Source organism: Macadamia integrifolia, chromosome 9 (genome assembly GCF_013358625.1).
Source record: "Macadamia integrifolia cultivar HAES 741 chromosome 9, SCU_Mint_v3, whole genome shotgun sequence".
In the NCBI taxonomy this organism is placed as follows: domain Eukaryota; kingdom Viridiplantae; phylum Streptophyta; class Magnoliopsida; order Proteales; family Proteaceae; genus Macadamia; species Macadamia integrifolia.
In genome coordinates, this window is record NC_056565.1 from 1,754,511 (window position 1) to 1,781,873 (window position 27,363).

Here is a 27,363-nt window from a genome sequence, read left to right on the forward strand (position 1 = left end):
TATTGACAAGAGACAGAGAGATCCTTTCCAGTCAACTTGAAAAGTATTGTTGAAAAAATAAAGAGGGGGAATTGTGGGGTATGGGACCCATGGTAGAGAGAGAGAGACCCAAGTTTTGGAAGATTGTAGTCCCCTCTGGTGTAGAGGGATTGTGTCTCCAATTGCTGAAGAGGTTTTCAATAAGAAATTAGAGAGAGGAAGCCCAAGTCCCGAAAGCCGCCTTACACACCACACCCATCCTCTCCTCTTTGCTTTAATTTGACCTTTCTCTGGACAGGATCCTTCTTGGAGGATTCCAGTGAGAGAAAAGAGGAGAGGAGAGGATGAGTATGAGGTCCATGGGACTGCGTCTCCCCTTTGGCTCCATCAGGTGGATAGGAGTTGAGGCATCTTGCACTCATTGACTACAATAATATTCACATTGGTCGCCATGCATTTTCCTTGGATTAGATCAAGAGTTTCAATCAGATATTTAGAAAAAAAAAAATGTCAGTTTTGATTTGGGTGCTTTTAAGGTCAACCAAACTTGAACAGTTACCAGTTTGTCACCCTTTTATGGTTTACAATCTTTGCAATATTGGCTTGGTCCAGTTCATCCGAGGCTGTCTTGAACCATATTCCTGATCTGAACCGGATAATATTGTTCATCTAAGGGTTAGGAATGTATGATTAAGCCTAATTTGGCCTCCAATGAAACTTTTGTGATCAATTAGTTCCGTCTGGATGTTTTCTCTCAAAAATCGAAGTGGAAAAAAGACCTAATTAATTCCGTGAGCTGCAACCTCTTCCAACCGCCAGAGTTACTAGGAGTAGGCCCAAGTGAATGATTGTTTTGGACTATCTTTTTCTTTTGTTAAAGAAGAAGAATTGTATTGTAAGGGGATAGCTGAGGAGTGGTCTTTTGACCAATCCTCTTAGCTAGCTGTTTTAGGTTGGCTCTATCTATGTATCATTTTCGGATTTCCCTTCCTGCTTAATTCAGCTGTTAGGATAGGTTGATCGATATTGTTGTCCAACTCTCTCCATGTTTTTTTTTTTTTTTTTTTTTTTTTTTTTTCTTTTTCAGTTTTCTTTATTCCAATTTGAAGGGGGCAGGGAAGTTTTCTGGGCTTTGTTGAATATATTTCCAATTTGGCAAAGCTCATACACTTTCTAAGTGTGTCAATAGGCTAGGTTGGGAAGGGTTCCTTTGAAACCCAGCCCAACCCTGGGATATCTCAGCCAGAGTCAACTCTGATTGGGCTGGGTTCACCCAGATTGGACCTGATTGACCGTATCAGTCTCTGCATGTATACTGTCATTTGGATAGGAGAGAGATTATTAATCCATTCATTACCAAAACTTGTTTTTTATAAGGCTCATTCTCAAACCTTAAAAGCCAACAGGGCATATTACAAAAAGAAAAAGTAAAGATAGAAATGAATGGTATGATTAGAAAAAGGTATCGACAATGAATCTCATTTTAAAAAATATGATATTTTATATGTTAATGTAATAATATAAAATATTTATTATATTTAATAATATAATTATTTATTCTGTACATGGGTTTGGGAATGGCCGAGCCGGGCTCAGCCAAGCATTGGTCCTGAAATTCCAGCCAAAACTCACCTTACAAGCTGAAACACACAGCTCATGCCCTGAGTAAGATAGGGCAGGTTTGGGCTGGCCGAGCTTTTTTGACTTTCCTAGTTTCGAAGACCACAATTGAATCCTTAACATCCATCCTTGTTTGCTTGGCTTGAATAAATATCTAAGCAAATAGTAATTACTAACCCAATAGAATCACTAATGCTATCCATGAATGAGTTCTTGAATTCAAGTTTTTTAAGCTTTGTTGAATCACTCTCTATATCATTTTCTTGTTTTTTTTTTTTTTTAATGCACTTGTTAGTGTGTCTGCGTCCTGCAAAACCCTAGCAAATGGACTTTTCCACTGTTCAATAGGGTTTTATGGGTGAACAAAACGTGTTTTGTAATAATTAATCAAAGTCTATTTGATACAGTCCTCATTTAATTAAGTAGCTAATATTTTGACTTTTATTTCTAACAAAAACAAATATTTTGACTTCTTCAAATAACGTCTCTTCCACACTAGTTTGAGCAACTGAAGAGCATTATTTGATTTTATAAATTAAAAATAATATATATATTGGATAACGTGACAGTTTTCTTAAATTGACATTTGAGGAGGTTTTATGGGTTTTGACATATTGCTAAATGATTTGAAATGGTCGATTATTTGGATCCTTATTTTAAGGTTAACAATAAAGTTATTCTATGGCGACCTAATATTTGTGGGTTTGAGTTAGGGAATAGTTTTCTCCCTAAAATAGGGGCTAGGCTACTTACATTATGATCCCTTTTAGACCCCACAATTAGTGATGAGAGTCTCGTGCATAATGTACATTTTTTTTTTTTTTTTCATTATAAAGCTGGCAGATTCCAACTAGATCAGGATTCGAATTGAAAGACATCAATCCCATTGCCAATTTCGCTTTACTTGAACCATGGTAAGATACATGTGAATTTAATCCAAACACATCTAAAATGGGCGTATCAAGTACATGAAGCTCCCACCACTACGGGGTTTGAGGAGGGTCATAATGTATGCATTGCCCGAGGTCCACCCTCTTGATCCATACTCACCTATTGCTCACCGAATAAACCGAAAAAATTATAAAAAGAAAGAAAAATCTCTGGTAATGGAGATACAAGATCACAAGGCACTATGATGTGATGAGATAGTCGAGCCACCATGTAGTAAAATAAGAGTTCAATTCACTGGACATTAGCAGGTTCATGGATTAGCTCTTTAGAAGCCCTTGAGGCAAACTTCAAGATGAACACCCTTAAGCGCATGGGGCTTTTCCTTATACCCAAAAAAAAAATGTAAATAAATAATAAATAATAAATTAAAAAAAGCCATAGAAACCACATCCCTTCAACAATGCTCAATTTGCTAGTAAAGTTTCCCTGCATCTGACTTTTTTATAAGACATACTCAAGTTAGTGTACAACTTAGCCTTAATCCAATTAAATGGGATTGGCTTCGTAGATACGATCATAGACAGCAAAAGAAAAATATAAATAAAAGGGAAAGAGGAAAAAAAACAACACAATAAATCAGTAAAATTTGACATAACTAGAGTCAGCTACATGGATTATTGTCCTCCAATCAGATTTATTCCAAGTCATACTTAGGACAAGACCTAAACTATACATGTCTTTCTTCACTACTTCCCCTTAGTCATTTTAGACTTGCCCCTAGTTCTTTTGGCTCATTTGATCCGAATCAGATCACTCCACCTTACTGATGTATCCCCAAACCTCCGTTGAACATTGTTACATCATCTTAAACAACTTTTTTGGAGCTTATCATGAATTGAGGCAACTCCCAAATCAGCTTTAATATGATCATTCTTTACTTTATCCTCCTAGTTTTGCCATAAGTCAATTTCAACATCATCATCTCTGCTACACATAGCTATATGACACTTCTTAACTACCCAACATCTTACCCCGTACATCATAACCAGTATAACGATTGTTCTATATAAGTTTTCTTTAAGTTTTAAAAGAATACCTCAGTCACACAACACCCCAGATGCACCTCTCTCTTTCATCCATTATTATTTTAATCCTCTTTGAAACATAATGCCCTATATCACTTTATGATCTAGAGTGATATATAAAATGATCACTTTGCAATACCTCTCTCTCCTCAATCTTCACCATTTCATTATCCATCGTAGTGTGACTAAAATTACACATCAAATACTCCGTCTTCGTTCTACTTATCTTAAAACCCTTAAATGTTCCTGGTTAAATCATCTATAATAGATGCAAACAAATAAAGGCTTAAACTAGATCCTTGATGTGGCCCAATTATAACTGACAACTCACTGCCTTACCCTCTCACGGTTCTCACACTAGTCACCACGTCAGCATACAAGTATGTCAACCAATTTTAACACCATGCGAGCTTTACACCTTGCCATATACTCATAATTATATCAGGAAATGAGACTCAACAATGCGGAGTAAAAAGCAAACTCAAATGATCATAGAGCTAACACAAATTTTGAGCATATTCAAAATATGAAAATTTTAACACAAATCATTATTGGGGGAGGTGCAATGGCCGCTACACCTGCCCTACCACAGTAAGCAGTTTAATACATATCCCATTTTACATAGCAACTTGCATAGCTCCTAAATTGGTAGTAGCATCATGGTTTAGTAATTTGAGCTGGTAGTAGCATCATGGTTTAGTAATTTGAGCTGTAATAAGCTCCTTGCTTCTCAAATCTAAGTCTCATTGTGGGAAAGCAGGGATGAACAACCCCGAAGAATCGTGCAAGTCGCAATAATACAAAGGACCAGCTTAATAATATATGAATGGCAAAGCAATAGACATATTTCATTCTCACTTGTATGTAAGATGGTGTCACTCATGCTTATTTTCTTCATTTAAGCCAGTCATAGTTCATGGTGCACATTTGTCACAGGATACTGCAGGCACTGAGAAATTTGACTTAAATTTCAAAACTGCATCACCTGTACCCATTCCCTATGCCCAGGAATGTTTTCTTTACAAATTGTATCCCTCCAATATATGCACGATTGCACCAAAATGGTGTCACGGATAAGCCTGTACACCACTAACATAAGTTGCCTCAACAGATGCTGATGCTTCTGTTGCAAAGTCATCCCATGAAACACTAGACAATATGACAAAATCTGCCAATTTTCCAGGAGATAAGGATCCCAGATATTCATCGAGGAAACAAGCATGAGCAGCTGAAATGGTGCACCTGCCATTGCAAAATGTAGTCTAGTAGTGGGAAAAAAAAACCATAAGAATAAAAGCTGTTACGAAATTGATACAGCCAGCTTCAAGAAATGAAATCCTTATATATAGTAAATTTCTTTATTTCCACATGTAGAGGAGTTTTGCAAGTAAGGACAAAGTGTAGCTAAATAAGTATCGGCAGTTAATTAGATAAGCAGGATCAACAGACACGTGATGAACTGAGATTAAGAGTAGTCAAAGATACTCAAAAGTTGAGCCAAGCCACAAGTAAGGCCTGAGCTGCATTAGGATGAATTCAAAGGCATCTATTGATCTTCCATCAAATAATCAAACATGGTGGCTGAACATAAGTAAAAACGATAATCTCCTTAAGAACACTACATCTCTCCTTTTTAAAGTACATATCTTGTAATTCTTTTCCGCAAGGGATTTCTCCTGCTTCATATCTCATCAGAAGAGTACCTTCCCATGTGCTGCACTTTAAACCTCCTCTTTGTGTTCTATAAATTACCCATAATTCTTTATCACTGTTAAGGCATGCTGGTGTTACATATGTCACTGCAAGTAAAGTGAACCCCAAGGCCTTAGAATGTGCATTTTCTTGCCTATTTTACCACTCAAGGCATTTAATCCTCTCACGGCCATGGACATTAGTTTCAGTAATCTATTCCTTATTTTGTTTATTCTGTTCCAATAAGTCTTCTTAGGGGAAAAACAATGATATGAACAAAGAGTTTTTCTCCCATCCCATAGTTGTCAAGGCGTCGCCTAGGCGTCCAGGCGGTTTGCTTGGGGCCTAGGCGACAGTCGCCTTATTGCACTGCATACCGCCTTGTGTTTTGGCACTTATTTCATTTACTTAAGATATTATTCATAAATAAGCAAATACCCCCTATTTGAATCCAATAAAAATAGTTTAAAAATCAAATTCCAAATGGATAAAAAGTCGTCAACCTCCCAGTCCAAGAAGAAAAATTGGATTTTGGCTATAGGGGCGATTATTAACTTTTAAATGCTGGAGTTTTTCTCAATTATGAAAATTTTATAAATTCTATCATGTTAAAACATTGCTAAAAACCAAAAGTCCGGTAAAATAAAAATATATTTTTTTTATTTTTTTTTTATATCCATAAAATTATTTTCATTTAGGTGATTTTAACAGCATTCACGTACTTAAAAATAAGTTTGACCGGAGCATAACTTTGTCATTATAATTTATATTTAAGTAATCTTAGACTTGTTGGAAAGCTGGTTTTATATTATAACTAATACAAAAAGTCTCATATAAAAATAATATCATTTGACCAGTCAAACTTGTTATAGAACCAGAGCATTTCTCTAAATTTTGATTTTTTATAACTTAATATGACTTAATGTTAATTTTTTATGATTTAATATGACTAAATGTTGATTTTTAATGACTTGATGTTACTTAATCTTGATTTTTTATGATACAAGGTATATATAGCTTACTAAATAATGTTGAAAAATAGGAAAAATAAAAAATAACAATTGGTCGCCTTGTTCGCCTAAGCGCTTAGACAACCCTCCACCGCCTTCGTTCGCCTTGGCGCCATGACAACTATGTCCCATCCAATCTATTTTATTACTTTTCTCTTCCATCGTTTTTGTCCTACACCTATTCCTCCATTTTACTATGATAAACTTGGCACAAGCAGATGGCAAGGAACAGAAGTTGCAAGAGAATCCTGAAAAGGAGAATGAGAAGATTCACCACATACAGTAAAACCCTAGATCCAAGTGGATTTTTTCTGCTTTAGGAAAAATCAACATGACTTCTTCTTTCCCCCTTGATTCAAGCTTTAGAGTCCAACATTTGAATGAAACCTTGTGAACAACATTTGAAGCAAGTGGATTGCAAGTTGCAAGTGGAGGAAGGTCTTTGTTCTTGAAGAAGGATCAACTTGAATAGTAAGTTCTTACATTTAGACACTTTTTTCAATTATAGGCTATAATTATCAACTTTTTTTTTTTTTTACAAATCTAAAGCTCTTTATTGTTAGAATCACACTTTGTGCATAATAATAACAAGAAAAACACTAGATTTACAAGGATTCACACTTTTTCAAAAGAAAATAAGGGTTTTAATTTTTTTTCAAATTTTTTAGATCTATATATAATCAATGGTAAAAAAAGTTTCAATTTTTTATATGTGATGTAAAAACAAGTAATCTACAGCTTCTATAAAAAAATTTGATTTTTCTCAAAAGTATGTATTTTTTTAATTCCGAAATTAATTAAAAATTAAGAAAAATATTTTTTAGAAAATTTTGTTCATTCAAGTTTTAAAAATAATGTTATAATTACTAAACACATAATTCATTATTTGAAATGAAACCCACACTTTTTCCCCCAAAAAGTGAGGGTTTCATTTTTTTTTTTTAATTTCTTAGATCTACTCAAATTTATTGGTCCACAATATATGCATTTTTTATATGTTAGTTAAAAAAAATTAATCTACAACTTCTATATATATATATATATATTCTTCTAAAATGTTTGTATTTTCTTTTTATAATTCCAAAAATTAATTAAAAATTAAGAAAAATACTAAAAATGACTATTTTTTTTAGAAAATCTAGTTCATTTTAGTTTTAAAAAATTATAATTTACTAGATCAATGACCATGATTTGAACTTATATGCACACTTTGTTGGGAAAAAAGTGTGTATTTCAAGTTTTTCTAAATTAGGAAAAACACAAAAAAGTCTTTTTTTTTTTTTTTTTTTTTTTCATTTCGTTTTAGTTTAAAAAAAAAAATGTTATTATTTACTAAATCAATAAATATGCGTATTAAGTTTTATTATGTATCTTTGTAGGAAGATGGCGCATAAAGGACGACTTATGGATATTGGATGGGCTACAGCCGAGAAAGTACAACATAATAGGTTGTGGATAAAATGCAGCTACTGTGATACCATCCACCTAGGAGGTGAAATTACCAGACATAAACAACATTTGGCAGGAGGGTTTTCTAATGTTGCCAAGTGTACAAAGTGCCCAGATGAAGTAAGCAAAGCAATGAGGAAGCACTTAAGGGGAAGTAGAGATAAAGCAAAACAAGCTGTTGAAGATGAAGATAAATTGGTTGAGAATCTAAGGGATCATGAGCATGGTTCAAAGTATCTCCGATACGATACGATACCCCTCTGGTACGTGTCTTAAATTTAGCCGACCAATTCCAATACTTTAACCCTTGATCTTTAGCATATCGTAGCGTATCTCTGATACGATACGATACCATCTGATACGTATCTTAAATTTAGTTGACCGATACAACAACCGATACCGATACTTTAATCCTTGATCATGAGGATTATGAAGGATCCGATATGGAGGCAGAGGATGAAGATCAACAGCTTGCATGAGCGATGCATGTTTTAAGGGGGAAGCAAGAGAAAAACAATGTAATGTAGAACAGTTGAGAATAAGTCAATCTGTAGGACCTAGGCATGGTGGCCCGATGATTTATGAACAAGGTTCTGGCTCTGCAAGTCGTCTAAGTGTAGATATTGCAGGCACTGTGAAGGGCATGATTGGTGCATTCTCAAAAAGTGGTAAAGGCAAAGGGAAAAGAAGCCCAGAAATTAGAGATATGAGAGATGCACCATATAATCCTCATGATGAAAGGCAACAAAGGATTGAAGAGAGTTTTCAACCAAAGACATTGAGTAAAAAAATTGGGAAAGCAATCTCTAAGTGGTTCCATAGTTCTATGATCCCACCTCACAAAGCTAGAGATCCACACTTCAAGGCTATGGTCAAGGAGATCCAGGCATATGGGAAAAATGTGAAGCCACCCACACCTCATGAAATTGCTGGGCCATACTTAAATTGTAACGCCCTAGCCCCATTAACCTTGCACAATATTGTCCTCTTTGGCCCATGGGCCTTAAGGCTTTAAAACGCGTTGTGCCATGTTAAGGAGGCTAGAGGTTATTAACTAGTCCAGTAATCTCTCCCTAGGCGATGTGGGACTAAAGTTTGTACACCCTCACCGATCTCCCAAACCCCCTGGTACTTGTCGTATTCTTGGGTCGTTACATAAATGCTATTGTGAAAGAGGTGGATGAATATATTGAAGAATTTAAATACAAGTGGCCTGAATATGGAGTGACCATCGTGTGATGGGTGGAGTGGACTGACGAGGATGTCCATCATCAATTTCCTCATATATTGTGATGGGAAAACAATATTCCATAAGCCTTTTAGGGTATCCTCAGAGATCAAAGATGCAATGTATTTGTTTAGATTAATGGATGAAGTTGTGCAAGACGTTGAGCCAGATAATGTTATCCAAGTTGTGACTGATAATGCCGCAAATTTCAAAAAGGCTGGTGTCTTACTTATGGTGAAGTATCCCAACCTATATTGGACACCTTATGCAGCCCATTGTATTGATTTGATGTTCAAGGACATTGGTGAAATAAACAAAGTGCACAGAGTGGTTTATGATGCCAAGATGATCACCAACTTCATCTACAATCACAACTAGGTGTTAGCATTGATGAGAAAGTACACGAAAGGTGACTTAGTGAGGCCCGCAACAACAAGGTTTGCAACAAATTATATTGCACATGATAGTCTTCAAACCTGGAAAGAAGGGCTGGTGAAGTCATTCACCTCTAATGAGTGGTTCACTAGTAGATATGCAAGCATTGAAATTAGAAAAACTGTTCAAGACCTAATCACCTCAACAAAATTTCGGGAAAGGGTGTCCTGACTTACTAAGATTATGCAACCACTCTTTGTGGTACTTAGAGTAGTTGGTGGGGATAAGACACAGACTATGGGAAATATAATGCATCGTATGGAAATTGTCAAGCAAAAGATAGAAGAGGAGAACTCAAAGTCATACAAAGCATTTTTTAAGATTATAAATCACCGATGGAAAAAAATGTTGGTTCAAGACCTTCATCTGGTAGATAATTTCTAAATTAAATTTACAAGTGGCTTTATTAGTAATTTAATATGCATAATCGTTAACAATAAATAATATGTAACCATATGCAGCCTATTATTTGAATCCAGATCTTCACTACACAAACAATTTAAGGTTTAAGAGTGATTTGATGAAATCTTTGAAGGATTTTATCAATAAGTTAGCTCCTAATATTTATGCGGCCAAAGATGCGGTTGAAGAGGTTAGTAATCTACTAATCTTACATATTGATTAATAATTTATTTTTAATACATTAAGTGGTGTATTAATATTTTAATACAACCTTTATAGGTGAAGTACTTCCGGGAGGCCACTTATGGGTCTGCTGATCATTTAGCTATTAGTGTTAAAGGAACACAATGCCCCGGTAATTTAGTTTTAATGTACTATCCTTGTATTTCAAATTTATTTCAAACTCCTAATGTTGCTATTATCCTTATACAGCTGATTGATGGCTGAACTATAGGTGGAGCGCTCCAAACTTGAGGCCAATCGCAATGAAAATATTATCATGCACGGCATCCTCAAGTGGTTGTGAACGTAACTGGAGTACGTTCAAATTGATACACACCAAACATCGAATCGTCTGAGTTATGAGAAGCTAGAGAAGCTAGTGTATGTGCACTACAACATGAAATTGAAGATGAAATACTTAGAATTGGAGAAATCAGGGTATGATATTGATGTCAACCCAATTGACATCACCCACATACTCGACGAGGAAGATACAGTTAGGGGATGGATTGAGGACACTGAAAAGGTTTTGGTGGTGGACAAATTATCTGAAGATCAATGAGAAACCACACCTGATCCATTTATAAAGGACATCATTAAAGATATAAAAGAGGATGATAATAGCTCCGATGATGGCCAATATCAGGAGGAGGGGATCATATGCTATATGTAGTGTAACTCAACCAGATAGTGATGATAATCAAACCAAGGATGGTGCCGATGGTGATGGTGATGGTGATGGTGATGGTGATGGTGATGGTGGTGGTGGTGGTGGTGGTGGCGGTGGCGGTGGTGGTAGTGGTGGCCAAACTTATGTACCAGTACATTTCACAGAGGAGGGTGCATTTACACATGCAACCCAAGATACTAATCATGGTGCTCGCACACAACCGAAGTCTTATAATCGGAGGGGTAGGCGTTCCCACAATCCAAGTGTTAGTGATGCGTTGAGAAGTGGCATGGAGTTAATGAGCATTAGTTTAGATCACGCTGATTCCTCATCCGGACATGGACACCATATATCTTCAGGTGCTTCTTCAGGCTATGGATATGGGACTTATGCAGAACCAAGTCAACCAACAATAGCCAATCCAGAGCAATACAGAAGTCCAAATCACGCTGGTTCCTCATCCGGACATGGACACCATATATCTTCAAGTGCTTCTTCAGGCTATGAATATGGGACTTATGCAGGACCAACACTGGCCACTCCAAAGCAATACAGAAGATTCTACCATGAATGAGAGACCCACTACCGTAGATATTTCAACTGGGGTAAATATTGTGCCTATGTTCGATAAGTGCACAACATCATCTTTTTTTTTTTTTATTGGATGAATAAATAATTCATTACCAAGAGAAAAGAATATATAAGGGAAAAAGGGGGAAGAGAGACTTAAACCAAGAAGGAAAGCCAACCCAAGGGGAGCACAAAAACACAAAAAAAAAAACCAAAAGAAGACCAAAGGGAAAACCAACAAAGCACCCAAGAAGAAGAACCGGGGGGGCGGGGGAGAACTAGCGCCCTCAGGAAGGGTGGAAGATATTAGCCTGCAGGTTCCAAGAGGATATGATGAGGGAGTTCTTTGGGGAGCTAGGGATAGGATGGGAGAAAAGGCCAGTAAGAGAATGGGCTTTGGAAGTAACAACAAAATAGAAAGCTTTCCAAATCTGGTCTAGGGAGCGAGATTTGGTGGTCCATCTAAGGATGTTGCGTTCCATCCAGAGGTGATTGATGGTAGCACAGAAAGCCAGCTTGTCGATGGAGTCACAAATGGAAAGACCCGAGAAGGTCATGTCTACCCAGTTCCATTCCCTTTCAAAGAGGAGAATAGGCCTTCTGGTTGGCCAGCAATGGGAGAGGACCTTCTTCCACACCCGGGAGGAGAAAGGGCAAGAGAAGAAAAGGTGGGGGATATCCTCCATCCCGAAAGGGCAGAGGTAACAGGAAGGGGTAGCTGGAATGTGGTGGTGAATAAGGAAGGATTGGGTGGAAAGGCAGCTGTTCAGACAACGCCAAAGGGTGCAACTATGGCAAGGAATATGGGACTTGAACCAGACAACCTTATACCAGGGAACCTTGGGGGAAGATTCGCGAATATGGGACCAAGCTGAGGCGGAGGTGAAAATCCCATTGGAAGAGGGGGTCCAGAAGCATTTATCTTCTCTTCCACGATGCCCTAGGGGGAGAGGGGGAAGGGAGGACTAGAGGTCCTCCAGAGGAGGGGGACAGGAGGGAGGGGACCATCCGATGGGAGATAAGATTGAGGAGACCGAGGAATTAGAGGGGAGACCACAAGAGTATATAGATCTGGGGGTCAACTGCTAAGAAAGAATGCCAATAGGATGCTAGGGGTCATTCCAGAGGGAGGTGGAATGACCATTTCCTACTGAGTAGGAGATGGCAATGAGGGCAATTGGTCTATGTTCAAGAAGAAGGTCATAGCCAAGGATTTAAACCACCACGACACTCTTTATTGCACTCATCATAGTGGCAATGGCAATAAGAACAAAAATAATGTAAGAAACCTCATCATTTTGAACATTTTCAACTCAATATACTTGTTTATCAGTGCGATACCCTCTATTTTAGTGTTTATGCATTCTACATGTTATGTATAGCTTTTTTTAACTTTTTTTTTTATGCAAAAGCGTATAAAAATGTGTTCCCTATCCATTTATGTGCGTATCTTTAGCGTATCTCCGATACGATATGATACCCTCCGATACGTATCTTAATTTTGGCCGATACTTTAATCCTTGGCCATGACAACTATGACTGAAAGAGAGAGATAATGTACTGTAAGCCCCTGAAGACTGCATCAAAGAAAAATCCCAAGGCATGGGAGAATGATGGGGATTCATTTCTTGGCACCAGCAGATACCGACACTTTTTTGGACATACTAGTTTATCTGAATTGTTTCAAGTTTCTGATCATATTCTCTCTGAAGTTCTGGTTCTGTTTCTTAAGAATTTCTGGTCAATATTTTAGTTCTAATTCTCTCCTAAATCCTAATAGCACCAGGACTTCACTGTAAATCTCTATTGTGTTATCAGAGTTCTTCCAAACATTGCAGGTCAATTACTCAACTAGAATAGACGACTCGAGTCTGATTTTTAACCCTTATATTCAGTCCTCTCCGCATATCTGCATATCAAAGTTATATATTCACTTATGTTATTATACCCGAGCCCCAACTAACCTGTAAATTACTGCAGATGAACCACCGGAGGATACCAGTACCAATGATTATTGGGTAGCAGTAGTTTTCTACCGAAGGGGGAAGAATGATCCCACATGCCAGTCCTACTCATGTCTTAAGAATTAGAAGGGTTTCAAGCCACCAAATAAGTCAGTGTAAGTCTTCTACTCTTAAGGAGATTCACCTGAACCGAGTAATAAATTACATTGAGATCGGGCCCACATGCTTATACATGCCCTAGAAACCCTCAGTGCAGCAAGATGAAGTTGTCCCAACTATGTTGGGCATAATTGACCCACACCGGTAGGAGTGATGTGACAAAATAGTTATTTGGCCATCTAGTGTCCCCCTAATTTGTACTAGTGCACCTCAGACCGCCTCCAATAGATGGTAGAACTTACAAATTAGTTGATTACTAGGTTAGATCATCCGAAGGTGGGCCCACTAGTACAAATTAGGGAATTAACCCAATAATGGAAGAAAACCTATTTATTTCCTGAACAGGCCTCAGTGAACTTAAGTTGCCATACAAAGAATTATAAGAAAAACCCATTTATTTCCCAAACAAGTCTCAATAAACTTCTTTTCTATATAAAGAGTTACTAGCAAAACCGATTATTGCCCCAAACAAGTCTCAGTGAACTTAAGCTTCTATATAAAGAGCTATTAGCTCATTTGTTCCACAAACACCATTTGCAAAGGCAAGAGAAGAAGGTTGGAAGCAAGGGAGAAGGAGGAGGTTGGAGCAAGGGAGGAGATCACCTACACATTAAGGTGAGTTAAACTCTCTTCCTCTACCTCTATTGTATACTTGCTCTCTCTCTCTCTCTCTCTCTCTCTCTTACCCCATTCTCTACCCAAGCTAATTGGGAACCCTAACCAAAATCCCCATCTCCCATCTACTTAAGTTACAAATTAAGTTGGGGATTTGGTGTAGGAGACCTAATCTAGATAATTGAGCTACTCACATATGAGCATGGAGACCTCCCACATGAAAACCCCAACTTGAATCCCTAAATTAGACAATCCAAACCCAATAATTGGGAATTTGACCAAATCCTCTATGATCTACCACCCTAACCTAATTATAAGTAGGGAAAATGATGTAATACATCTAGAATAGGGGATTGGGATGATCATAGGTGAAATTGGAGACCACAACATGGAACCCTAACCAAAATTACCAAAAATTTGGGTAACCTAAGCCCGAAATTGGGAAATATAACCAAAACCCCTATGATCTACCACCCAAACTCAACCAAAAATTTAGGGAATTGATGTAAGATACCTATAATAGTGGACGTAGGTGATTACATTTGGGTTTAGAGACCCAATGTATGCAAACCCTAACCAATTCTCCACAAATTGAGTAACCCAAAACCCTAAATTAGGGAAAATACCAAACCTCTAAAATCTATGTAACCTATGCGACTAATTACATCATTCCAAAGATGATTAACGTGTACATATGTTGCATGCATGAAATCTAACCTAGAATACTAACCTTAACATGTACAACCTACCTAGCAAAGACAAACAGTTGAGAATCAGAGATTTAGAGAATGATTTGACTTATCAGTAATAACAGAGGTCTTTCTTATTTATAAGAATATTACAATAAATCAAATAAGGGAAGTAGGATAACACTGACTAAAAGTCCCTACCTACAAGACTTACTACGGTAAATAGTAAATAATAAAAGTTAACCAAGGTAAGAATAAAACTAACTACGGTCATCTCAACACACCCCCCTCAAGTTGGTTCAAATATATCATACATGCCCAACTTGGAGACGATAGGATGAAATGCCTTACAGTGAATAGCCTTGGTAAATACATCAGCTAACTAATTTGCAGTACTAACAAAGGGAATGCAAACAGTTCCTTGGTCAAGCTTCTCTTTGATGAAGCGTCTATCAATCCAATATGCTTGGTCCTATTATGCTGAACGGGGTTGCGAGCAATGCTGATGGCTGCCTAGTTATCATAATACAGACGCATAGGACCTTCAACATTAACTCAGAGATCACTCAGTAGGATCTTAAGCTAAACCAGTTCACAAATCCCTGGGGACATTGTGCGATACTCAGCTTCAGCACTAGACCGAGATACCGCAGATTGTTTCTTGCTACACCAAGTAACAAGGTTCCCTAAAAGGAAAGTACAATACCTAGAGGTAGATCCCGATCATTAATAGATCCAGCCTTGTCAACCTCAATAAATGTCTCAATCTTTTAAGTGCCCCTAATTAGAATACAAAATACCCTTTCCAGGAGCAGATTTCAAGTACCGTAGGATCTGGTACACAGCGTCAAGGTGAGGTGTCCTGGGATCATGAAGAAAACAACTAACAATACCCACAACACAAGCAATATCGGGTCTGGTGTGGGATGGGTAGATCAGACGGCCAACAAGTCTCTGGTACTGTTCTTTATCAACAAAGTCACCTATTGCACTACTTAATTGATAATTGACCTCCATAGGGGCATATGTAGGCTTGCACCCAAGCATACATGTTTCACTAAGGAGATCCAAAACATACTTCCTTAGGGAAATGAAGATACCATTGTTAGATCTAGCCACTTCGATCCCAAGGAAATAACGAAGGGGTCCTAGGTCCTTAGTCTCAAATTCTGCTGCTAGTAAGGCCTTAAGGTTGAAGACCTCCTCATCATTGTTACCAGTAATCACAATATCGTCAATGTAGAAAATCAGAGCAGTGACCTGGTTACCTTTCGTCTTTGCGAACAAGGTGTTATCAGCTTGACTCTGTCTATGTCCAAAGCTTATCATAACTTTCATGAACTGGCTAAACCATGCCATAGGAGACTACTTGAGGCCGTGCAACGACTTCTTCAACTTGCAGACACGTCTGACACTGGAAGGAGTGGCAAAGCCAGGAGGAACATCCATATAAATTTCCTCTTCAAGATCTCCATTCAAGAGTGCATTCTTGACATCCAGTTGTTGAAGATTCCATCCCAGATTTGCAGCAACAGATAGTAATGCCCTGATAGAGTTCATTTTTGCAACTGGGGCAAAGGTTTCCTAGCAATCAATCTCATAGGTTCGGGTAAAGCCCTTAGCCACCAAGCGTGCTTTTTACCACTCAACTGTCCCATCAGCCTTCTGCTTGACCATAAACACATACTTGCACCCAACTAATTTCTTTCCTTGAAGAAAAACAAGTTCCTAGGTACCGTTTTTATTCAATGTCAGCATTTCCTCCACTATTGTAGCTTTCCACTTCGGATCATTTATTGCTTCCTTCCAACCCTGTGGAGCAGACACAAAAGACAACAAAGAAACAAAGGCCCTATTGGAGGGAGATAAAGAAGCATAAAAAACAAAATTGGAGATGGGATGTTTGGTACAAGAACGAACCCAATTTCTAATAACGATAGGGAGATCGTCCATTGTAGGAGCAAAATATCTAATATCAAGTATGGGAGGCTCTAAAGAAGTAATATGTATAATATCAAGTATGGGAGAAGTGTTACTTGATACTGGAGGATCCGATGGAGGTGCTTCAGAAGGGTATGGGAAGTAAGGTAACACTGACTAAGCGATCAGTGTTAGTACTAGTGGTGTCTTACTCCTTAGACCTTAAAGTATAAGTGATCATATCTCTTACAGGATGATCTAGGGGCTGAAATGGTGGCTCCCCCTAAGCGGGAGGCATACCCTGAATAGGAGACGCATCAATAATAAAAGGAGTTCTTCCTCAAGACTCTCCCCTTGAGGAGGTGACATGAAATACACCGCAGACTCATGAAAAGTGACATCCATGGTGACATACAAGTGGCGAGTAGGAAGGATAACACTTATACCCCTTTTGAGAAGTGTAGTAACTAAGGAAAACACACTTTAAAGCCCGAGGATCAAGCTTGGACCTTGAAGGAGAGAAATTATGGGCAAAACAAACACACCCAAATGCCCAAGGAGGAAGACTAGAAACAATTGTAGGATCAAGTAGAAAAGTAATAAGGGGCTTAAAATTAAATACACTAGAGAGCACCCGGTTAATAAGGTGGGTAGCAGTAAGAACAGCATCGCCCCAGAGATATTTAGAAATCCTTGTAGCAAACATTAGAGCCCGAGCAATGTCAAGGAGATGACAATTCTTGCGCTCTAGAATCCCATTTAATTTAGGGGTCCTAACACAAGAAGTTTGGGAGAGAATTCCTTAAGAATTAAGGTATTCCTGAAATGCCCCATCTATAAACTCAATGACATTGTCACTACGAAGGACTCATACGGTGCCATTAAACTGGGTACGAAGCATAGCATGGAAAGATTTAAAACAAGAGAAGGCATCAGACTTATTATGCAACATATATACCCATGTCAGTCGAGTACAATTATCAATAAAAGTAATAAACCAACGAAATCCATTCCTATCAATTATCCGAGAAGGACCCCATAAATATGAATGAATAATAGAAAAAGGAATATCACTTTTATTTTCAGTAGGAAAGTAAGAGGTGCGTATATGTTTAGCAGACTCATACATCATACTTAAATTGTTCCGAACCACAATGTTTAACTAAAGTCAGAAGCATGCAACGTAAAATATGAAAAGAAGGATGTCCCAGATGATGGTGCCACTAGTGGAGTTGAGAGAGAGAGCTGTCAAAACGGAGAGTATGCACTACCATAAGATGAGGCAAAGCTAGTGGAGAATCCTAGTAGAGCCCATCACGAACCTGACCATACCCAATCTTGCACCCGTCACCAGATCCTAAAAAAGGCAGTGGGTAGAAAAAAAGTGAACAGAACAATTCAACTCCTTAGTTAAGCGTAGATAGAAACAAGGTTAGCACATAATTTAGGGACATGCAACACGGATGGAAGAGAAATTGAAGAGGTACAGGAAACATAACCTTTACTAGAAATGGGGGACAAGGAACCATCAGCAACATGTATCTTATCCCGACCGGAACAAGGAATATATGTATAGAAGACCTCAGAGCTACTTTTCATGTGATCGGTAGCACCCGAATCAAGTAACCATAAAGGAGAATGAGATGGAGAAACAACAAAACCTGTTGTTTGAGCAAGGTTGGACATAGAAGGAGCAAGAGAAGTGCCTAACTGTGTCTTTAGTTGCTTGGGGGTAGCCATTTGATCCGGAAAGAACGGTGCAGTAGTGGAGGCACTGTCAACAGACTCAAACAAATGAGCTTGGGAGCCTTGTTTTCCAATTTTTCTATTACGCCCACCCTTGGGACGACCGTGATGCTTCCAGCATGTTTCCTAGGTATGGCGAGGGCGACCACAATAATCACACTGAATAGTTTCCCAAGGTGGGATAGAACCCTTAGACGGGGTTTCTGCAGCTAGAGTAGCCAATAGTGTAGACCGAACAGGAACTGTAGAGGGTAGCATAACAGAGCAACGATGATCCTTAGATAAAACCATGTTGTATGCCTGAAGAAGAGTCAGAAAAGTCTCATGACCCAATATCTGTACCCTAATTTGATCATATTCAGGGTTGAGACCTATTAGAAAGTTGTATACCCGTTCCATTTCAGACTCCGTCTGAAGTGCACCAGCATCAGTAGGGCAGGCCATAGAGACTAAATGATAGAAATCCAGCTATTGCCAGAGGCTGCATAAGGTGGAGTAATAGGCAGAGAGAGATAACCCTTTCTGAGTGGTGGAACGAATAATATGGAGAATCTCATAGATGTGGGAATAATTCCTTCCTTGAGAATAGGTTTGCTTCACTGCATCCCAGAGATCCTTAGCAAAGTTGAACAAGACAAAGCTTGGACTAATAGCAGGGTCCATAGAATTTATCAGAAAGGACATAATAATGGCATCATTGGCTAACAAGATGTTAGCGGTGGCAGGATTAGTCGGTTGAGGAGTGTCTCCAGTGAGAAAACCAGAGAAGTTGTTCCAACGAATAGTAAGAAGACAGGCACAAGACCACGTGAGGTAGTTCTAACCATTAAGTTTAATGGGTCTAAGATGACGAATGGTCTGAGTACTTGAACGGCGTCCATCAGGGGCCTCAGTAGGTACCACAACATCCTTGGCATCATTACTTACAGTAGTCATAACTTAAAGGAGAGAACACGAGGAAAGAGAGCACGGCAGCAACGGGCACAAGCACAAGCAGGTGTAGGAAAAGGTGCAGGCAGGAGCAAAAGCAGGTAGGTAGGCAAGCAGCGTCAGTGGCAGCAGCAGCAAGTAGGTGCAGGTAGCAAGGGCAACGCAGGCAGGCGATGGCAACGGCAACGGCAACAGCAACGGCAACGGCAGCGGTGGCAGCAGTGGTGAGAGGCGGCGACAATAGGAAGCAGCAACGATAGGCAGTATCAAGCAGCAAAAGCAGGCGGTGGTAGGCGATAGCAATGATGAGAGTAGCGAAGACAGTGAGTCTCAGACAGCAGCGGGGCGCAAGGAGGCATAGGCAATAACAAGGTGCAAGGAATCACAGTGGCAATGGATGCATGCGCCGTGGGAAGGCGCTGTGAGTTAAGGTTAGGTTTGCATGGAACGGGGTTTAGTCTACCATGCTAGACTAGGAGGCGAGGGCCTCTAGGGGCGGAGAAGAAAACCACAAAAAGGAAAAAGAATTTTTAAGGGTTTTTGGCTCTGCTACCAAGTTGAGAATTAGAGATTTAGATAATGATTTGACTTATCAGTAATAACATAGGTCTTTCTTATTTATAAGAAGATTATAATAAATCAAATAAGGGAAGTAGGGTAACATTGACTAAGCGTCCCTATCTACAAGACTTACTACGGTAAATAGTAAATAATAAAACTTAACCAAGGTAAAAAAAAAAATAATTACGTCATCTCAACACAAACCATGTGGTGGGGGTGTAATCAACACTATAAAAGGGGGGAATTAGAAGCATACATAGCTTTGACCTAAAATCCATTTTTGTTTCTAATGAATAGAACCGTCAAGAGATGAGGCTAACGTGACGTGAGGTCATCGAGAGTATACGGCTCGTGGAGATGAGAGGTGAGTGGGTGTTGTGTGTTATTTTATAGAGTGTTTACTTTTAATTTATTTATGCATGATCATGTTGTTTGCTTAAATCTATAGTACATGTAAATTCTTTAAGTTGAAGTATATGTTTTGTGTGTGCGTGTGTGTGGGTGGGCGGGCGGGTGGGTGGATGGATTAATTGTTCGACATTATCTCATTAAGAATGGATGTATGTGAATGTTGTTGTGGGGCAAGGGGTGGCCGAGGTGGTTTTCCACTGTGCTTTCGTGTATGGATTATTGATGATTGATAATTGAGCACCCTATATAGTATGATATGGTTAGGATAACAGACCCGGGTGCTCAAGGTTTTAAGTATCTGTATATATCGTACCGTATCAACCCTTACCGATACGATACATGGAATTTTTAAAACCCTTTTGTATCGATACGTATCCTACGATACATACCGATACACCACCGATACGATATGATACACACTGATATGCACCGATACGTACCGATAGAGTGCGCTACAATCATATAATGGCCAAGTTTGATCATTTTTCAGAAAAACGCGGTTTTTTGAGGGGTTTTTGTACCAAAGTGCTGCCAGTCATATTTTTATCTAACTAAAGTGAAAATCAAGGTTGGGAACAAGGATTTTACATTTATGGGACAACTACAAACCTTGAATTCTTAGTTCGATACCCCTCAATTTAGTGTTTATGCATAATACATGTTATCAATGGCTTTTTTTAACAATTTTTTTATGCAAAAGTGTATAAAAAAGTATTTCCTATCCATTTATGTGAGTATCTTTAGCGTATCTAAGCGTATCTCCAATACAATACGATCCCCTCCGATACGTATCTTAATTTTGGCCAACTGATACTGATACTTTAATCTTTGTGGGTGCTACAACCCCTTTCCAGTAGGGGGAAAGGTATTGAGTAATCCCACTCATCCGACGTGGCGAGGTTATTTCCAGTGTTGAGACAAACCCTTCGTGGCCGATGGTAATTCCAATGTTATGGTTTATAAGGGTACTAATAAGGGCTTACCGGTTACCCAAGTATACATGTAGGGACTAGTATGCTTTTGAATCGCAACTAGCTTTTATCGTTGGGTGACCGATGGCACATTCTGGGACCAAGGATACCACCTATGTTGCAGTAGCACTAAGTCCCCATCTGGACTTAGTTTTGATGTTAGGCTTGTGTGATAATAATCTTACCCTCCAACCACTACCACATTTCTATTATGATGTGATGTACTAATATAGTAGATTGCATTGGGCTAGGCTAACAGACTTAGGTGCTACAACCCCTTGCCATTAGGGGGAAAGGTATTGGCTAATCCTGTTAGGGATATGCCCACACTCCTATAGTTGGTTTTGATGATAACAAACATATGAAGGTATGTCACAATTTTCCTTTAAGTATTGTTTTGTAGAGACTTCATATCAAAGATCGAATTTGGTGAATAAAATGAAGAAATGAAGATTGAAGTCATCAAATGAAGAGTATCAACAAGTTGGCATCAATGCTTGAAGAAGATATCATAAGAATTTAAGCTTCAAGATTGTCAAGACATGGAATTGCAAATAAGAAGAAAAGAAGATAAAGTGCCAAAGAGTGGAAGGTTCAAGTGAAGAAGACCACTAGGATAAATTAGTCATTTTTAATGTAATTTGTAACTTCCACATATATATATGCACTCACCACATGCATGTGCATTGCATCATATTAGAATGACCATAGAGAATACCTTGACCAAGTATGGAGAGTCTCTAAGTGGCGAGGAACATATTAGGAAAAATGTGTTCTAGTGAAATTCTGTGAAAACCAGATTAACCTGACTCAAAGACATTTTTGGTAATCTTAAAGTCGCTATCAGGAGATAAAACCTCATAGAAATTGTAGGAAATTGAGTCGCAATTTCAACACAACTGATCTCAGGTCAATCCGAGGTCGGACTGAAAAGTTATGGTCAAAACACTGACGACTGGTCAGTATGACAGCATTCTGTCAAAATAGTCTGTCATGTTGGCAGTCCACCGGCTAAAAGCCCCGATCGACAGGAACTGTCCGAGACCATAGCCGGTCGACCGGTAGAAAGTCCCGATCGACCGTCGCCTCCTTGGAAAAGCTCCAACGGCTAGCTTTTGACCTCAATGGCTCTTTCCGGTCGACAAGCTACCGATGGCGGTCGACCGGTGGTCCCAGAATACGACAGTTAGAGCCTGATTTCCTACCTAAAATGCTTCACTAAGCTCACCTATAAATACCTCTAATGCTACTCATTAAAAAACAATATATCCCAACTTTAGAGAAGCATTATTTGAGCATTAGAAGTGAGAATTGGTCTACACCATCTCTTGAGTTCAAGTTCTTTATTTTACATTCAAGAGGAACTCAAGACCATCTACAAGTCTTCATCTACATCTTGGCATTTACATTACAAGCATCAAGAAGACTTCAAAATGTGCATTCATTCTATCATCATTGCATATTTCATTTGCACCACACCGGAGGTAATTCTCTTTTATTCCACTTCTCCATTTTCTATTTTACATTAAGTCTAGACTGTACTTAGGCTTGTGTAAGGACCCTCTCAACCTTAAGAGATTGTAAGGATCCTCTTATCCTTAAAAGAGTATAAGGTGCCTCTCTACCTTAAATGAGATTGTAAGGTGCCTCTCTACCTGCAAAGGAAATTGTAAAGGTGACTCTTGCCTGTAAAGGGGATTTGTAAAGATACTCTTATCTGTGAAAAATATTGCAAAGGTTTTCTTCCCTACCTACCGTACTGAAAGGGAGAACTAGTGGAATACCTTACAAGATGATTCTTGTAGGAAGTGGATTAGACTCGGATTGAGTCGAACCACTATAAATCTTATGTTGTGTGATAGGGCCTATGTTATTTATTCCGCATCATTTTTAACTTGCAATCACACTTGGGACCTATACATCGAAAAGAGTTAATTTCCACTAGTATAATCTATTCACCCCCCTCTAGGTTATTTCAAATCCCACCTGTGATACGTCCGACGATCCATTTTTTGAATACCACGTCTGTGGCACGAGGTGATTGTTGCCGGAGGCAGCCGATGGTGATTCCGGTGTTGTGGCAACTAGGGGTTATTAATAGGGGCTTACTAGGCAACCGAAGTGCGCATGTAGGAACTGTTATGCTCCTGACTAGCAACTAGCTTGTATCACTGGGTGACCGATGGGAATTCCGGGGATCAAGGATACCACCTATGTTGCAGTAGCACTAAGACTCTATCTGGACTTAGTTTTAATGATTAGAATTGTGTGATAATAATCGGATCACATTTTGCATTTATTTAATCTTGTTGATATATATTGTTGCAACCATAGTTGTCACGGCGCCAAGGCGAACCAAGGCGGTGGAAGGTTGTCTAAGTGCTTAGGCAAGAAGGCGCACGCCTTGAGGCGAATAAGGCAACCAATTGTTATTTTTTATTTTTCCTATTTTCTAACATTATTTAGTAAGTTATATATACCTTGTATCATAAAAAATCAAGATTAAGCAACATCAAGTCATTAAAAATCAACATTTAGTCATATTAAATCATAAAAAATTAATATTAAGTCATATTAAGTTATAAAAAATCAAAATTTAGAGAAATGCTCTGGTTCTATAACAAGTTTGACTGGTCAAATGATATTATTTTTACATAAGACTTTTTGTATCAGTTATAATATAAAATCAGCTTTCCAACAAGTCTAAGATTACTTAAATCTAAGTTGTAATGACAAAGTTATGCTCCGGTCAAACTTGTTTTTAAGTGCGCGAATGCTGTTAAAATCGGCTGAATGAAAATAATTTTATGGATATCAAAACAAAAAAATTATTTTACCGGACTTTTGGTTTTTAGCAATGTTTTAACATGATAGAATTTATAAAATTTTCATAATTGAGAAAAACTCCAGCATTTAAAAGTTTAAAATCGCCCCTATAACCAAAATCCAGTTTTTCTTCTTGGACTGGGGGGTTGACTTTTTATCCTTTTGGAATTTGATTTTTAAACTATTTTTATTGGATTCAAATAGGGGGTATTTGCTTATTTGTGAATAATATCTTAAGTAAATGAAAGCATTTACTTAAATGATATTTGGTATAAATAAGTGCCAAAACACAAGGTGGTATGCAGTGCAATAAGGCGACTGTCGCCTAGGCCCCAGGAAAACCGCCTGGCGCCTAGGCGATGACGCCTTGACAACTATGAGTAAGAATAATATTATCAACATAAACTACCAATACCACTAGTTTATCACCTTTGCGACGGACAAAGATAAAATGATAAGAATAACACTGAGAAAATCCACAAGTTACTATGGTAGTACTGAACTTGTCAAATCATGCCCGAGGGGACTGTTGAAGTCCATAGATAGCCCTGTATAAGCAACACACACGACCTTTATTCCCCCCTTGAGCAACATAACCAGAAGGTTGCTTTATATACACTTCCTATAGGTCATCATACAGGAAAGCATTCTTGCTGTCCAACTGAAATGAGGGCCAATCAAAGTTGACAGCAAGAGAAATAAGTAGACGAACAGAGTTCAATCTAGCAACCGGGGAGGTCTCAAAATAATCAACCCCATATGTCTGAGTATACCCAGTGGCAACCAGACGGGATTTCAACCGCTCAACAGAGCCATCGGAGTGTTACTTAACAGTGTACACCCAGTGACACTTCACCAAATCCTTACTAGGAGGTAAATCTACCAGACTCCAAGTACCACGACTCAAGAGAGCATCCATTTCCACATCCATGGCAGCTTTCCATCCAGGGATACGTAGGGCATCATTATGGGTGCGGGGAATAGGGTTAGTAAAAAGTGACAGGGCAAGACCATGGATGGCCGAGGGAAGATGAGATAAGGAAACAAAATTATCAATAGGATACACAACCATAGATTTTTCAGTGCAAGAGCGTGTACCTTTGACCAATTCGTAAGTCATCAAGCAGAGGAGGAGCGTCACTAGAGGGAGGCGGCAATGGAGGAAGTGAATCATCTGGAGTATTGGTATCTACACTCGGTTGTCCAACCTTCGTCTTGCGCTGATGAACTTGTAGAGGAGGTGAGTCACTAGCACTAGGAACATTAGGAGAGGGAATGAAAGAAGGAATGAGTGGAGGAGATGAAGAAGTCCACTCCATACCAGACTGAGACACCTGAGGAGGAAAAAATGATGTGCCTTAAAAAAAAGACACATCGGCACTAACAAAGTTCTCGTGAGTAATAGGGTCATAGCACTTGTATTCTTTCTGAGTACATGAATAACCCAAAAAATGCACTTAGTAGACCGAGGAGATAATTTATCTACTTGTGCATGCAAATTATGGACAAAACACACACACCCAAAGACTTGGGGAGGAACAGGAAAACTCGGCAAGGTAGGAAACATAATAGAAAAAGGAGACCTATCTGAGAGAACTGAAGAAGGCATGCGATTAATCAAATGACATGCAATTAAAATCCCATCACACAAAAATGTTTAGGAGCATGCATATGTATCATAATAGCTCGAGCTACCTCGAGGAGATGCTGGTTTTTGCGCGCTGCTACCCCATTTTGCTGGGGGTATAGGCACAACTAGTTTGGTGTATCATTCCACGGTTGGCATAAAAATCAGAAATATCATTTTGGGCATATTCTAAAGCATTATTAGATTGAAAAATCTTAATTAAAATTCCAAATTGAGTTTTTATTTCATTATAAATTTTTGGAACATAGATAAAAATTCAGATTTGTCCTTTAACATGTAAAACCATGTAGGACGAGAGTGATCATCCACAAAGGTCACAAAATAGCGAAAACCAAATCTATTACTAACTTTGCTAGGACCCCATACATCAGAATGGACTAAAGAAATTAAAGACGGACTACGAGACACAGAGCGGGATGGGAAGGACACACGGTGATGTTTTTCAACTCAGGCCTCACATTCGAACCTAAGCAAAGACTTAAAACTAGGAAATAAAAAGTTTCAACCTAGAAAAAGACAAATGTCCTTAACGACTGTGCCATTGGAAATGAGTCATATCCCCAACTGCAATAGCAGTAGTAGAAGAAGTAGGAGAGCCATAGTTGAGATAATATAAACCATTTTTTTCACGCCCTCCACCAATCGTCTTTCTTCTGTGAAGATCCTGAAAAACACAGTAAGAGGGAAAGAAGGTTACTGAGCAATTTAATGAACTAGTTAACTGGCTTACAGAGAGAAGACTTAATGAAAATATGGTACATGTAACATAGAAGATAAATTCAGTGAGGATGTAGGTGAGATAGTATTATGGCCTAGAACCGGTGTGGAAGCACCGTTGGCAAGAATAACAAATGTATAATTGGTATTAGAAGAAAAGGTTTTAAAAAGTGATGACTTACTAGTCATATGGGCAGAAGCACCTGAATCAATAATCTAGGGGGTAGAAGTAGTAGTAAGAAGAGCTGAGGTACCTGTTTGAGCAAGGGTGGCAGCGGATGTAGACCCACCATTGGATGTATTAGAGGATGCATCGAGAGTGTGCAAGCATCGGAGTAACTGATTGATGTCATCGCGCAGACTGGTAGACGAATCTCCTGAGGAAGTTATCGGCTTAGTATCAGTGGAAGACACTATGTCAGTATCATCGTCTGACACTGCATGATTGGATAACTGGGTGGCCACTTTGGCTTGCCATGCTTTGCCCAGCAAGTCTCAACGGTATAATTGGACTTCCCACAGTAAGTGTAATGGCGAGATGCACGATCAGATGGTTGTCCACTAGAACCTTGACCAGCCGACCCACGACCTCCCCCACGATCGCGACAATGTCCACAGTTGGCAAGGAAGGTAGAATTGTCTTTGGAAGACTAATCAGGTTTAGTTGATGAAGTAATACGCTGCAATCGCGAATAAGTGTCATTCAGAGTAGGATCAATATTTCCTGCAAGTAGATGGCCCTTCACTGCCTTCAAATCATTATTTAACCCAACCAAAAATTTGGAAACAAAAAAATTGTTGCGCTGGGCCTTCAATTTATCAATTTCTATGGTCAAGGGTTGGAAAACATTGAGTTCTTCAACCATTCCCTTGAAAGCACTATAGTACTATGGAAGAGATCTGTCAGACTGGAGAAATTTGAACAATTTCTCATAAATATCATAAATACGAGT

The 27,363-nt window shown here is 38.7% G+C and overlaps 1 protein-coding gene across 2 annotated transcripts in view; it reads right to left on the reverse strand.

Annotated features, from left to right (window-relative positions):
* Positions 1–4,370: 4,370 nt before the first annotated feature.
* LOC122089362 (protein LONG AFTER FAR-RED 3) overlaps positions 4,371–27,363 on the reverse strand; it is a 114,049-nt gene continuing 91,056 nt past the window's right edge. For both annotated transcript variants that reach the window (XM_042659022.1, XM_042659021.1), the window contains one exon: positions 4,371–4,817. In XM_042659022.1, the coding sequence (XP_042514956.1) occupies positions 4,643–4,817 (175 nt within the window). In that variant the 3' untranslated portion in view covers positions 4,371–4,642. The remainder of the gene's footprint in view (positions 4,818–27,363) is intronic.